The 15,391-nt window shown below is 46.9% G+C and overlaps 1 protein-coding gene across 1 annotated transcript in view; it reads right to left on the bottom strand.

The window, feature by feature from the left end:
* CDYL2 (chromodomain Y like 2) overlaps window positions 1-15,391 on the bottom strand; it is a 149,285-nt gene that overhangs the window by 23,563 nt on the left and 110,331 nt on the right. Inside the window, exon 3 of the mRNA XM_025268438.3 lies at window positions 4,036-4,253. Coding sequence (XP_025124223.1) covers window positions 4,036-4,253 — 218 coding nt within the window. The remainder of the gene's footprint in view (window positions 1-4,035; window positions 4,254-15,391) is intronic.

Below are 15,391 nucleotides of genomic sequence, written 5' to 3' on the forward strand. Positions count from 1 at the left end.
TTCTGCCCATGGGGCCAATGCCACCAACGTCACGTACACAACTAGAAAAAGAATTCAGCTGTGACCCTGCAAGTGGCCTCTTTCCAGTCTCTCCCTGAAGGAGCAGGGCTGGGGTTGCTGGCGGCCACTGTAACACCTCTGTTTCATCTTAACAACAATAGGAACATTCACTGAATACTTCCTAGGTGTCAGGGACTCTGAGAGCCTCTTCTGCAGTCATTATCTCTAATCCCACAGGGAATACACTGTATGATTCCTATAAATGAGAACACTCAGAGAGGCAAAGTAATCCCAAGGTAGCAGAAAAGGAAAAGTGTTGGAGGCGGGATCTGATCCCAGTTCTGCCGGGACGGGCAGGGCTCCTCTGCTAACTCTGTGCGTGCTAAGTCGCTCAGCTGTGTCTGACTCGCTGTGACCCCATGGACCGTAGCTCACCAGGCTCCTATTAACCATGGGATTCTCCAGGTAAGAATGCTGGAGGGGATTGCTATGCCCTCCTCCCGGGCATCTTCCCAACCCAGGAATCGAACACATGGATCTTCCGTTTCCTACACTGGCAGGTGGGTTCTTCACCACTAGCGCCGCCTGGGGAGTGGTATTCCTTCACTAACAGCACGTCACATACTTTCACGGCTACTCTACCCAGTTAGCCAATTCATCCATGGCATCAATCCACTCTGGTTGCTGGGAGAGCTGAAAACACCAGATCAATAATTGTTCTTCCATCTTCCTCCTGTTCTGTTACTGACAGACACCAATTAGGAGTAAACCTTGCTAATCAACCAAACCCAAGTCTTAGGAAGTGAGAACCCGGGCACCTGAAATTAGTCAGATGCCACACGCTTCTGTGATGAGAAGGCAACAGTTAATACACAGAGCTGCTGCGAAGAGAGAGGATGAACTGGGAGGCTCCACATCTATTCGGTTTATCAAAGGAAAATACCGTGCCTTTTTCAAGCATGCTTTTTAAAAGTAGTGAAGTAGAAAAAAATCTGAGAAGAATTGGTCTCTTGGGAATGTTTTGTGAGGCGCTTAAAATAACAAGGTTTCCAGGTGTATCAACATGTGAATGGCGGCCTTTGGGGTAAACCACAGGCCCTGGACTCTGAGATCTCTGCAGAGGTCTACACAGCAGAGAACCTAGAGGTGGTTCCACTGAAGGTGGAGGAGGGAGCGACCCCAAACACCCGTGCTTAGAAGATGGGCGATGACTCACCAGCAGCCCCCTACCTCCACAGCCCTGGCCACTCTCTTCCCTCACGGGCTGACAAACGTTCCTGCCCGTTACCCCCACAGTCCCCGAAAAGAACCACAGTCCATGTAAATCATAGTGACAAGGGGAAAAACGTAACAGAGAGAAAAAGATAAATTGGACTTCAAAGAATTTTGAATTGAATATCAAAGAGTGCTATCTAGAAAAGAAAAAGACAACCCACAGAACGGCAGTATTTTCAAATGATAGCTCTGACAAGGATCTGGGATCCAGAGCATATAGGGAATGCTTGTGATTATAATAAATTCAAGGACACAGCACTACCCATTCCACCCACTTCCGGGGCCCCCCTGAGTTGCACTGGACACGCCGGGCAGTGCCAGACCATCTGCACCTCCCCGTCTGGGTGGGTCACCAGTGACACAGCTGCTGCTCCCTGACTGTGTCTCCCCCACCCCAAACCCATCCCGTGGTTCACGCGCCAGGTCTGCATTGCTGCTGTGGACACTGGAGTGCAGGGTACCATGGGAACGGGAACAGGGGTCTGCACTGAACTGCCTGCAATGCCCAGGTGCTGGGCTGAGGGCCCTCCCCTCTGAAGCCATGGGACCCCAGCCCTATTCCATTCTCTAGGCCTAAGCTGTCTCACCTGGAAGACATGAATTGTAATAACCCTACACCAGAAGGCGGGATGAAGAGGGGTAAGTAGGACATGGTGTGCAGAGCCCTGAGAGCTGCACCGTGCTCGTCTTGGTCACTCATCACTCTATGCCCTGCCCGGGTTGGTCCAGCAGGAGAAGACTGCTCAGATGCGAGTCTTCTCACACGGGCACTATCAACAATCTCTTCACTGCCATCTGCTAAGCACCCCTCTTTTGAATGGTGTTGTCTATGTAAATGCATTATGTATTCACTGCTTCACAGTTCTGCTCATCTAGACATAAGTAGAATTAGCATTTTAAAAAGTAATAGAGACAGAATCCCCTGGCAGTCCAGGGGTGAGGGCTTGGTACTCTCGCTGATGGGGCCTCGGGCTCAATCCCTGCTTGGGGAACTAGGATCCCGCAAGCCGCCGTGAGCCACAGTCAAAAAGAAAAAAGAAAGTCAGAGAGAAAAAAGATAAACTGGACGTCAAAAACTTTTGAATTGAATGTCAAAGAATGCTATCTAGAAAGGAAAAAGACAACTCAGAATGGCAGGATTTTCAAATCATAGCTCTGACAAGGGTGTGATATTCAGAACACACAGAGAATGCTTAAAACTCAACTATAAAAAATTCCCAATTTTAAAAATAGGCAAAGGATTTGGACAGACATCTCTCTGAAGAAGACAGACAAATGGCCAACAGGCACCAGACGAGATGCCCAACATCATCCATCATTAGGAAAATGCAAACCAGAACCACAGTGAGATAGCGCCTCACGCTCACCAAAACAGCTGTAATAAAAAAGACAGACAATAACAAGTCCTGGCAAGGAAGCAGAAAAATGGCGACCATCATACACCGCTGTTGGGGATGTAAAATGGACCAACCACTGGGGAATATAGTTTGGCAGTTCCTCGTAAGGTCAAATATGCAGTTACCATTGTTATTGTAGCTCAGTCGCTCAGCTGTGTCTGACTCTTTGCAACTCCATGACCTGCAGCACACCAGGCTCCCCTGTCCTTCACTGTCTCCCAGAATTTCCTCAAACTCATGTCCATTGAGTTGGTGATGCCACCCAACCATCTCATCCTCTGCCATCCCCTTCTCCTCCTGCCTTCAATCTTTGCCAGTAAGAGGGTCTGTTCCAATGAGTTGGCTCTTTATGACCCAGCAATTCCATAATTAGGAATATAACCAAGAAAACCTTATGTTCACACAAAAACATATATACAAATGTTCATAGCAATATTATGCAAGATAGTCAAAAGTGGAAAGTGAAAGTGTTGTGTCCAACTCTTTGTGACCCTGTGGGGGGTAGCCCCCCAGGCTCCTCTTTCCATGGGATTCTCCAGGCAAGAATCCTGGAGTGGGTTGCCATTTCCTGCTCCAGAGGATCTTCCCGATCCAGGGATTGAACCCAAGTCTCCTCCATTGCAGGCAGATTCTTTACCATGTGAGCCATCAGGTCCCAAATGTCCCTCAACTGCAGAACTAATAGACAAAGTGTGGCCTACCCATACTCGGAAGAGGGATGAGGCACTGATCATGCTACCACATGGACAAACCCCTCAAATACTGTGCTGAGTAAAATAAGCCAGCCATGGAAGGCCATGCATTGCACAATTCTGCATCTATGAAACACCCAGAAGAGGCAAATCCGTAGAGACAGGAAGGCCATTCGTGGTTGCCAGGGATGTGGGGAGGGAATGGGGGTGACTGTTAACAGGCACAGGGTTTCTTCTGGGGGTGATGGAAATGTCCCGGAATTAATGCAGATGGCCACCGAACTGTACATTTTAAAAGGATAAAGTTTATGGTATGTGAATTATATCTCAATCAAAAAAACTGTAAGCTGAGCGAATATAATTCCATCTATATGAGACATGCTGACTACCACTGAGTTTTGCTGGAGAAGCCCAAGATTTGATGTTTGGTTTCTGGAGCCAATACTGACTAATTCTGTGACCATGATCAGCTTATTGAATCTCTGTTTTCCGGGGTCTTCATTTTCAAAATGGGATACTGTAGTCACAGATCATAAAGATCAGACAGATGACAGATGTAGTGAGATCAGCAAATTGGGTCCCCAGGTCAAGTCTGCCTGGGTGTGGGTGGTCTCCACTGACTCCGGAGGGCTCAGAGAGCCAGCACCCACCCGCCATCCTGTCCCTCTCACCTCGGGGGTCAGCGCGTTGTTGTCCGAGGTCTGGCTGGACAGCAGGATGTGCGTGAAGCCCTCTTCCTTCCGCACGACAATGTCCCGAAACCGACAGTTGCTTTCGTTCTGGCGGACGCTGTACCTGAGCCTTTTGTCGAAGACGTAGTCCTTCTCAGCTTCCAGCTTCCTCTTCACCGGGCTGTGCAGGTTGAGGCCCCCGTTGGTCAGAGCAGAGCCTTCCAAAATCAGAACACAGGGTGAGAAGCTGACCGCAGAACAGCCACACAGGAGCAAGGCGGGAGAACACTCAGATTGTCGTGGGAAGGGTTGGATGTGGCTGGGACCTGCGGGCAGCCTCTGTTCTGGGTGGTGAAAGGCTACATCTCCAAACATGAAAGAGCACAGATAGCACTCTCTGTGAAGGACCCCGTGCGATCCTTGATTCCCTCTCCCACACATCCACCCATGAGTGCCCAGGTTCTGATTGGATGCCTTCAGCAATGATAGATCAAGGAACGGTCCCTAAATAAAACAAACCACAAACCAAAAACACTGCAGCTTTACTCATAATCAAAAACTGGGAAGCAACCGATATGCCCCTGAGCTTCCCTTGTGGCTCAGCTGGTAAAGAATCTGCCCGCAATGCAGGAGACCTAGGTTTGATCCCTGGATTGGGAAGATCCCCTGGAGAAGGAAAAGGCTACCCACTCCAGTATTCTGGCCTGGAGAATTCCATGGACTATATATATGGGGTCCTGAAAAGTCGGACACAACTGAGCGACTTTCATTTTCAACTCTGGTTCTTTCACACAGTAGAATATTATTTGGCATAAAAAGAAGTCCACTGTCAAGCCACAAAAATACATGAGTGACTCTTCAATGCATATCACTAAGTGAAAGAAGCCAGTCTGAAAAGGCAACACATACTGTATGATTCCAATTATAAGACATCTCAGAAAAGGCAAAAGTGTAGAAAAAGTAAACAGATCGTTGGTGGCCAGGGGGTCAGGTGGAGTAAGAGGAGGGCAGAACTGGTGAAATGCAGGGGACTTTTTAGGGCCGTGAAACTACTCTGCAAGATATTATGATGGCGAATATGAGACACTGAACATTTGCCGAAACCTGAGGAACTTTACAGCATAGACACCTTTGTTGCTGTTGTTCGGTCGCTAAGTCGTGTCCAACTCTGCGACCCCGTGAACTGCAGCATGCCAGGCTTCCCTGTCCTTCACTGTCTCCCGGAGTTTGCTCAGATTCGTGTCCACCCAAGGATGGAACGCAGAATGTGATAAAAAGAATCTAACTGTATGACAAGCATATGAAACCACCTCCCTGAAGGAGGACAGGGGAAAGGTCCTGACAGAAGTAATTTTAGGAAGGAGTGGAGTCTATAAAACTAAAAACAACCTGCATGGAAGCACTGTAGTCCAGTTGATGAAGTTGATTCCTACAGAGGTAAACTGTTGTTGTTTAGTCACTAGGTCATGTCTGACTCTTTGCCATCCCATGGACTGTAGCCCACAGGCTCCTCTGTCCACAGGACTTCCCAGGCAAGAATACTGGGCTGGGGTGTCACTGCCTTCTCCAGGGGATCTTCCTAACTCAGGGATCGAGCCCACAACCTTCTGCACCACAGGCAGATTCTTTACCAACAACCCACCTGGGCTTCCCTGGTGGCTCAGATGGTGAAGAATCTGCCTGCAATGGAGGAGACCTGGGTTTGCCCCCTGAGTTGGGAAGATCCCCTGAGAAGGGAATGGCAATCCACTCCAGTATTCTAGCCTGAAGAATCCCATGGACAGAGGAGCCTGGTGGACTATATAGTCCATGGGGTAGCAAAAAGCTGGACACAACTGAGCCACTTTCACTTTCACCTGAGAAGCCCATGGAGGTAAGTGGAGGTAACTAGGAGTTAAGAATTCTGACATCATACATGAATGCTGGAGTTGAACAATTATGTAAATATATAGCAAGTGGGAGTGGAAGGTTTCTCTGTTTGAGTGGGAGTTTATAGAGAAATAAAGGGAGGGAGCTAGAATGATCCACGTGTTGATGGATGAACACTGAAGACATCAGTATGAACTTAACACAGGTACAGATGGTTACATACAGAAATATTTCTAGATAAGCGTGTCTATGCAGGTTCGTATACACAATGTATTTCCTCGCTCTGTCGGCTGAGAAGGCCCAGAGTCTGGCATCCCAATAGCAGTGGGCACCCCAGGAGTCCAGGTCTTGGTTTCTGATAACCATTCTCAATAAAAGGAACAGGGGCTCTCTGGAGAAACAGGTGATTCCAGGACTGGGGCAGGAAACATGCAAGATAAGCTTGTAGAGACTGAAAGGAAGGGAGTAGTGAAACCAAAACAAATAACAACCTTCACAATGATGACACATGTCAAAGGACATAGGCGTCGACGGAAGGAGCTCTCAATGGACAAAGATGCAGGAATTTGAGCAAGTGAAGTATTAAAAGCACATACTGTGTTATAACTGAAAGTAAAAAATAAATATCCATGAGTCTAGACTGATATAATCAAATGACTGGATAAACGGGAGATAAGAGACATGAATCTGAGCAAACTCCAGGCGACAGTGAAGGACAGGGAAGCCTGGCGTGCTGCAGTCCAGGAGGTCGCAAAGACTCGGACATGACTTAGTGACTCAACAACAAGAGACAAATCTTCCATGGAGAAGAATTCCAAATAGTTCATGTAGATGCTCTGTTCTCAAGGAAGTAGAATATAGCTTCTTTAAGGGTGTGCTTCACACCTTCCAAATGGTACAGAAAGTGGGGAAAGGGGCTTAGTGGGGGAAGAGGAACAGTGGAGAAACCTGACTGGGGCAGATGGGGAAGCCAAAGCCCCGTGATCAAGACCAGCACCGACAGGGATAAGCCATGGCGTGGCGTGCACTCCTGATATGATGTGAGGGAGAAGGCGCTGGACCTCTGGGGTCTCCTCTCAAAACCCTACAACCCCACTCTAATCATGAGAAATGCACAGACAAATCCCAGCTGAGGGGCATTCTACAAAATACCTAATCATTGTACTGCAAGAATGTGAAGGTCATCAAAACCCAGGAAAATCGGAGAAATTGTCCCAGGGCAGAGGATCCTAAGGAGACATGACAACGAAATGTGGTGTGGGATCCTGGATAGGACCGTAGGATAGATGGCAGGATAAGGTATGGGCTTTAGTTGATAATACTGTATGGATTAGCAGTTCATTGGTTGCAATACATGGACCATGCTAGTTTAAGATGTCATAAAAACAGGAGAGGCTGACTACAGGGTACACACAGGAACTCTCTGTATTTTCTTTCCAAATTTCCTGGAAATCTAAAACTATTTAGAAAATAAAGTTTCCTTTAAAGAACATATATTAAAATAAAGTTAACTTTTAAAAAAAGAAAATGACACCCCAGGTGATTCTGACATGCAGGTGGGTTTGAGTCCCTAGACCAGTGGTTCTTACACTTGAGCAGACACCTGGATCCCCTGGAGAAGGCTTGACCAGCCGGCTGGGCACACCCCAGGCTGTTGCCCCTGCCCCAGGGACCGGACTGTGAGAACCAGGTTCAGGACAGCTGTCAAGGTGGACTCAGATTCTTAATGAGCACGGGGGTGGGGGTGGGCCTTGGAATCGCAAGACGCAAGCCAAAGGCAAAGACCAGGAAATGCTGCTCTGGAGCCCTCTCCTACCCCACCGAGATGAGTGCCCAGCCCCAGAAGGGCGCAGAAGCACCAGCCGCCGTGTCATCAGACAGCCTCTGAGAAGCCTCCTCATTTTGTCCCTTTCCATTACCCAAAGCGACAGGGCTTTGTCAAACACCACAATGCGGGTAAACGATTCAATGAACTCCGGAAAGCAAGCGTGAGCATTTAATTAAAAGGCTCGTGGAAAGGGAGCTGTTTCTTCAGGGTCAAGCTCAAAACCTCCAGCTCCTGAGAAAGCCTTCCTAATTGGAGCCGGCAGATGCGTGCTGGGGACCTGCTGGCAGAGGTTAGCGCATCACGGGAGCTGCTCTCAGCGGCGGCCACCCGGCTCACCGGAGAGAAGTCAGAAGCCGAGGGCTGCGGAACAGCAGTGTTTTCCCTGGGGCTGGGAGAGGTCTGACTTCACCTCTCCTGCCCTGCAACCAAGTCAAGGTGCTGGTTTACTTTTACATCAAGGAGGAGGACCTGAGAGTTATCTTTTCTGAGCAGCTCTGTAAGCTGCCTGTAAATTGCTCAACAGTCCCACAAAACTGCCCTTCTTAGTCCATTTTGCAGATAGGAAAAGTGAGGCGCTTGCAGGAAGCCACAAAGGTTTTAAATGGCAGAGCCAGGATTAGAGGCAACTGCCCCTCCTTCTCTTCATTCATTCAGAATTTAATGAGTTATCACCTCCTCTGGGTCAGCCATCACACTAGATGTTGGAGGTCCAACAAAAATCAGAGAAATAAGGCCCATGCCCTCCTGGAGCTTGCTTCATGCCCTCCCAGAGGGTGGGAGACAGAAAGAAAACAAATAGACTAATCATTAAAATAATGATACATGGGAAAAGATAGGGTGACGTGATAAAGAATACGGGGGAGTTCTCGGTGAAGGAGCCCATGGTCTTTCTGTTAAAGCATAAGGGGAAGCGGCCCCTAAGGGACCATCTGACCAAAGAATCCATAAAACTATATAAGAAAACAGACCTGTATGTCTATTATCTACCAGGACACAGGGCTCACATCATGAATGCTAACTTGGAGGACACACCATCTCTGGGCCAAGGAGGGCAGGAAGCCTCCGTGAGGGCCTGGATTCACTCACATACAGTAGCGTTAAGTCCCCTTTCAGAGCCCCACTCCGCCCTCCCATAGAGCTGCTCTCAAAGCTGCTACCCTTCTTGGGGCACCATGCCTCCAGAGAGACAGGGGAGGCTGGCGGGGAAGGCACCATGGGGGACAGAAAACGCCGGAAGCAGGGAAGTCCAGGGCTTTGCAGCCAGACAGCATGGTAATCCCAGCACTGTGTCTGCTCATCGGGAGAAGCTGGAAGCCCACGAGCTCTCTAGCGGCATCTCCTTCGCTATAAGCTGGGGTCAGTGGTACCTGTTTTTGAGGGTTGTTCCACGTTAATTTAATTAAGGAACCGACATGGGATTAGCAAGTGCGTGGCTCATTCTAGGCACTTTCAGTAACGTTAGCTGAAGGACACCACGTCACTCCAAAGCTGCGGAATCAGTTGGTGAGTCCGTGTAGCCCCAGTTCTCCTGCTCCAAGCCCAGGACAGGGGTCCAGGCGAGATGGGGTGTTCCAGGGGAGAGGGACTGACTACCTGATGAGGCAGAAGGCCAGAGTGAAACCCAGGGATGGACCAGGCTTCAAAGCCCACACCTCTCCTCTCGGGCTGGGGGTTCACTACTCCCTCTGCACCCCCACTTTCCACACATGGAATGGGAGATGCCATCCCTGCCTCTCAGGATGATCAAGCTGGTTTCGTTCCTTCCACTTCCATCAAGCCTTCTCATGCTCCTTCCTTCCAAGTACAAAGGAGTATTTCCCATTAAGAAGGCCCCACAGAATCTCACTCTCACACAGCCCCTCTGCTCCTGACATGCAGAAGTGATGGATACAACGCTGGGCTCCAAACAAGATAATCATCTCTGTGTGTGAGAGGTAGAGCACCAACACAAAGCTCGCCATGGGGGTGATGGGCAGGAAGGGGACGTGGGGGCAGCAGGACTCACATCTCCCACTCGAGGTGGGAGGACGGAGCCGGGGGGTGGAAACCAGGGGACGGCGTGATGTCCTCCACCAAGACAGAACAGTGACAACAAAGCCACGTGCTGCCCACAGCCAAGGCTTTATTGGGACCTCTGGGCCAGGTAGAGGGAGAGAGAGGAAGCAAAGAAAGACAAAACCAACTTCCCTCTTGAAATGAGCCTGTCCGCAAAAATTCCAAAACAGGAAGATATCTAATGCTTAGGATTCTAGCTGATAAAATCAACGCTGGTAACACGAACCACTCCAAATCAAATCAAATAAATATTATGAGACACTATGACACGGACTTTAAAATAGGAATGCTTAGAATGCTCCAAGTGATAGATGTGAGGGAAACAGTCATTTAAAATAAATAAATTCTCAGACAAAAGCAGACAGAAAGGAAAAGAGCACAGGGGTAAGGTAAAGAACTAATTAAAAAGCAAATGACAAAGAAGAAAAAAATTGCATGCCATGGATAAAAGATCCCCAGACTAAAGAAAATTTAAACACTGAGGACAAAAAGACCAAAATTCCTCCAGGGAGAGAAAAACAGACAGAAGATATGGACAGATAATCCACAAATATCACATAAAAACAGCTCTTATGTTTAAGAAGAGAATTCAACTTCGTTCAAAAGAATAATGCAAACTAAAATTCAGAATGAAAGAAATGAACATTAAAACTACACTGAGAAACCATTTCTTACCCATTCACTTGGCAAAAGTTTAGAATCTTGACAATATACTCTTCTAGAGAAGATGTGCAGAGAAGGCAATGGCACCCCACTCCAGTACTCTTGCCTGGAAAATCCCATGGACGGTGGAGCCTGGTAGGCTGCAGTCCATGGGGTCGCTAAGATTCGGGCATGACTGAGCGACTTCCCTTTCACTTTTCACTTTCATGCATTGGAGAAGGAAATGGCAACCCACTCCAGTGTTCTTGCCTGGAGAATCCCAGGGACGGGGGAGCCTGGTGGGCTTCAGTCTATGGGGTCGCACAGAGTCGGACACGACTGAAGCAACTTAGCAGCAGCAGAGAAGATGTGGGGAGTCAGGCATTCCTTAATGGTGCGTGGAATGCAAATGGTAGAACTGCTATGGAAGAGAATTTGGCAATGTGTGAGAAAACTGTTCATGCACTTACTCTCAACACAGCAATCCCACTTCTGGAAATATAAAATATATACCTATAAACATACGTATATATGTATGTATAAGATGATTCCTTACAGCGTTATTCACAATTGCAAAGCACTACAACTATCTAAACATCCAAGCACAGTTTGGGGAGATTAAACTATGGTGCGTCCACACAATGGAAAGCTAATGCAACTGTAAAAAGAATGAAAACCATTTCTAGGAACTAATGAGTGATTTCCAAAGCATATCTTCAAGTGAAGACAAGCAAGGTATAAAAGTATTTTACCTTTAGTGTAAGAAAGAAGGGGAAAAAGATAAATTTGCTTATTTTGCAAAAAGAAACAGAGGAAGGGTAAATCAGAAAATGATTAAATTGGTTACCCACAATGGTTGGCAGAGAGAACAGAGTAGAAAGGATGGAGAAGAAGTATATATAAATAACTGAATCACTTTGTTGTACACCTAAAACTAATACAACATTGTAAATTAACTATACTTGAATAAAAACAAAGAAAACCCACAGAAAATATTACTGGGTAAAGAGGCATGATGTATGCAATCTACACTTAAATGGTTCAGAAAAAGAAAAATAATTTGTATATAATCTGTATAATCATTTGTACATAAGTTCTAAGTGTGTATATATGTGTGAGTCTATATAATTACCTATACATGTACATACACACAGATATATACACAAAGACAGAGCATGGTAAAATGTTCAGTTCAGTTCAGTTGCTCAGTCATGTCAGACTCTTTGTGACCCCATGAAGTGCAGCACTCCAGGCCTCCCTGTCTATCACCTACTCCCAGAATTCACCCAAACCCATGTCCATTGAAAATTAAAATTATATAGTATATATATATATACTATATATATATATATATATATATATATTCTTAAAATAAGAATCAAATTAAAATTCCATACAAGGACTACCTCTAGGGAAGAAATATTTGAAGAAATAATGGTTGAATGTTTTTAAGAACTTAAGAAAAAAGACAAATTCTTAGTTTGAAAGAGCACTCTGAGTATGAAATAGGATAAACAGACAAATAATAATGAAACTGCAGAATGTCCCAAAGAAAAAAGTCTTAAAATATAGCATGGAGAGAAAACAAAAACAAAAACACTCTCAAAAAGGAATATCAGATTGATAGCAAAAGCAGTAACAGAGGCCTGAAAAAAAAGAACTTCCATCAAAATGTGGACAGAGAATAACTCTCAGCCAAGAATTTTATACCCAGCTAAAACCACATTTAAAGGACCAGTTAAATGGGCATTTTTAGATATCCCAAAACTAAAAGAGTTTATCACAGACTCTAAAATAATTATAAATAGAAACTTCAGCAAATCAAAAAGTTAATTTGTAGGAAGACAAGAGACACAAGAAACACAGCTGATGGTTTTTAATTTAGTAAATGTAATTCATGGCTGCAAAAATAACAAAAACAATTTTTGCTGTTTAACAACACTGAGTGAGTGAATAAAACAAAAACATGAGGCTCCTTGAGAAGTCAAAACCAAGTAAAGTCCTCCTTGCTGCATCAATAGGAGGACAGCACATCTGTTCGAAAAAATGTGTGGTTGAATATGCATGCTAAAATTTAAGAGCACAAGTATAGCCTATGGCTAGCATCCAAATCAGCCCAGAGAGGAAATATATAAAATATATCAGCTCAATTAGAAAGTAAAAAAAGGGCCATGGATGGGGATGAGAGAGGGAGCAGAGAGACAGAGTTACAAAGTGAAAATGCAAAATAAATTAGAAGAAAAGACATAGATGATGTTAACAGTCACATTAATTTGTGAGCAGGTTAGGCTCATATATTAGAAGACAGAGATGATCTGACTGGAGAAAAGAATCCAGAATCCAGATGTGAGGAAGGCTCCCTAAGGACAGACTCTTAAAGACAGAAAAAAAGCATCTCAACTCAGCTAGCGGGAAAAGGAAACCTGTCGGGTCAACTGAGAAATAGTGGAAATACTCAGAAAGTGTCAAGAAACGGTGCCTAGACGTCACTGTGCAGCAGGAAGAGGTGTGTCGGGAAATGCATCGCCGTTTGTAAGATACACAAAGGCAAACAGAAAGCTGGTATGTGAAAAGTAAGGGAGCAGCTGCCCTGGACGGGTGAGGGGTAAGTTTTCAGGGAGGACAGAGGGTACAGGTCTAGGGGAAGCCACAGAGGACTGGATGGATGAGGGACAGACTGCAGGACACGACTGTGTGCAGCATCAGCCACTCTGGGCAGGGCTTGGCACCCATGTCCACGTTCTCCACCAGGAACATGGCAAACCCCAGCCCTGGAGAGCACCAAGCTCCCTCCAGAGAGCAAGAAGGGAAGGAGTTCAGACAGGACACCAGAGGATGCCATCCCCAGGTGAGGGGTGCGTCTTCTGTGCTGGCTTCACACTTAACTCTTACTCAGGATCGAGGGCAGCTCTAGAGAGTCCCTTGACAGCAAGAAGATCAAACCAGTCAATCCTAAAGAAGATCAACTCTGAATATTCATTGAAAGGAATGACGCTGAAGCTGCAGTTCCAATACTTGCCCACCTGATGCGAAGAGTTGACTCAATGGAAAAGACCCTGATGCTGGGAAAGACTGAAGGTAGGAAGAGAAAGGGATGACAGAGGACAAGATGGGTGGATGGCATCCAACTCAATGGACGTGAGTTTGAGCAAACTCCAAGAGACAGATAAGGACAGGGAAGTCACGTCCCTCCCTGTGGTCCATGGGATCACAGAGCCAGACACGACCTAGTGACTGACCAACAACAATAAGGGCAGTCCTTTGATTATCATGGGCAACTGGGCTCAGAGCCACCTACATCTGCCCAGAACAGTCTGAGAGGGCTCCTTCCACGATCAGTCCAGCATCATCCTCAAAGTCCTTTCTCTCGATTGCCCACTGTTAACACAATCATCCTATTTTGTTGAATGCTTATTATGTGATCCACAGAGCTTATGTTGCCTGATCCTGTAAGGCATCATTTCATCCACATTTCACAGGTGAGAAAAGAAAATCCCAAGGTCATGCCCCTGGGAAGGGCCAGAATACAGTTCAAACTCTGAACATCCTGACATCAAACATGACGCTTGACTCAAGCAACAAGACTCGGAAGCCTAAAACTGGTCCTGGGCCCTCCTGCTGGTGGCTGGCTCTGAGGGATCTTCTGCATTTTTTTTTCCCCTGAGAGACCACTGAACAACTTCAGAAGGAAAATCTGGGTGCAGCACCTGGCTCCAGTGTCCCGTGGAGCTGTTTCCAAGCTGAGCTCATTTCACTGCATCCTCGTCATCTCTGCACCCACTTGATGCCTCCACCTGCCAGCAGGCTCTTCAGGCACAAGCCAGAGAGCCACTCACCTGCTCTGTGTCCGCAGGACAGAGCACAGTGCCTGGAAGGCAGCGGTGGTCATCAAGCAAATGGAGGGGTGGAAAACAAATGGCGGAAACTAACCGGAGCAGCCTCCTTGCACCACGTGCCAACCTCATATTCAGCGCTCTCAGTTTGGAGACACGTTCCACGCTCACTTCTCGACACATTGGTCATACTTCCGAACCTTGGTATGAGTCTCATGCATGGGAAAAAACAATGGTTTCCTGAAACCAGGCTGAACTCACACCTCGATGATTAACTTGTACTTACATCACACTTGGCCCTTCTGCTTCACGTCAGCCAGGCGAGACCTCACCTCTCAGAAACGCCCGGGGAAAAGAATATGGTGTGAGTGCTATGAAGTTTCCTCCCCTTGCAAAGAAAGTAGTAGCACCTTCTTGGGGTGCGAGCCATCAGGACACAAAAGGAAGGCATCTCCAGACCAGAGACACTGTTTCCCAGAACGCCCTTCCCCCTGTGCCCTCCTGGTAAAGGTCTCATCCTTCTCAACGCAGCTCTTCTGGGACCTGCTCTCTAACTCTTCCAGAGCAGTTCATCCCCCGTCTAGAGTCTGCTGGAACATCCTTTTCCTTTTTTTTTAAACAGTCTTTACTGCCCCTCCCTTCATTCATTCAGCATGCAATTAAAGAATGTCCAGGGCAAACCTGGCTCCTGGGATACACTGATGGGCAGAAACAGAGATGGAGCCTGTGCTGAAGAACTTACAGTTTGGGGACTTCCCTGGTGGCCTAGTGGATAAGACTCTGCACTCCCAATGTGGGGGGCCTGGGTTCGATCAGTGTTCAGTGAACTAGATCCCACATGGCACAACTTAAGAGTTTTCATGCTGCAACTAAAGATCCCTCGTGATGAGGCACAGCCACATAAATAAATACATGTTATATACGAACTCACAGTCCGATTCAACGCTGTCCAGAAGAACCCCCTGCCATGCTGCAAATGTTTGCTATCTACACAGCCACATGCTGTGGCCGCTGCTAAGTCGCTTCAGTCGTGTCCGACTCTGTGCGACGCCATAGACAGCAGCCCACCAGGCTCTGCCGTCTCTGCGATTCTCCAGGCAAGAACGCTGGAGTGGGTTTTCATTTCCTT

Source organism: Bubalus bubalis, chromosome 18 (genome assembly GCF_019923935.1).
Source record: "Bubalus bubalis isolate 160015118507 breed Murrah chromosome 18, NDDB_SH_1, whole genome shotgun sequence".
Lineage (NCBI taxonomy): Eukaryota > Metazoa > Chordata > Mammalia > Artiodactyla > Bovidae > Bubalus > Bubalus bubalis.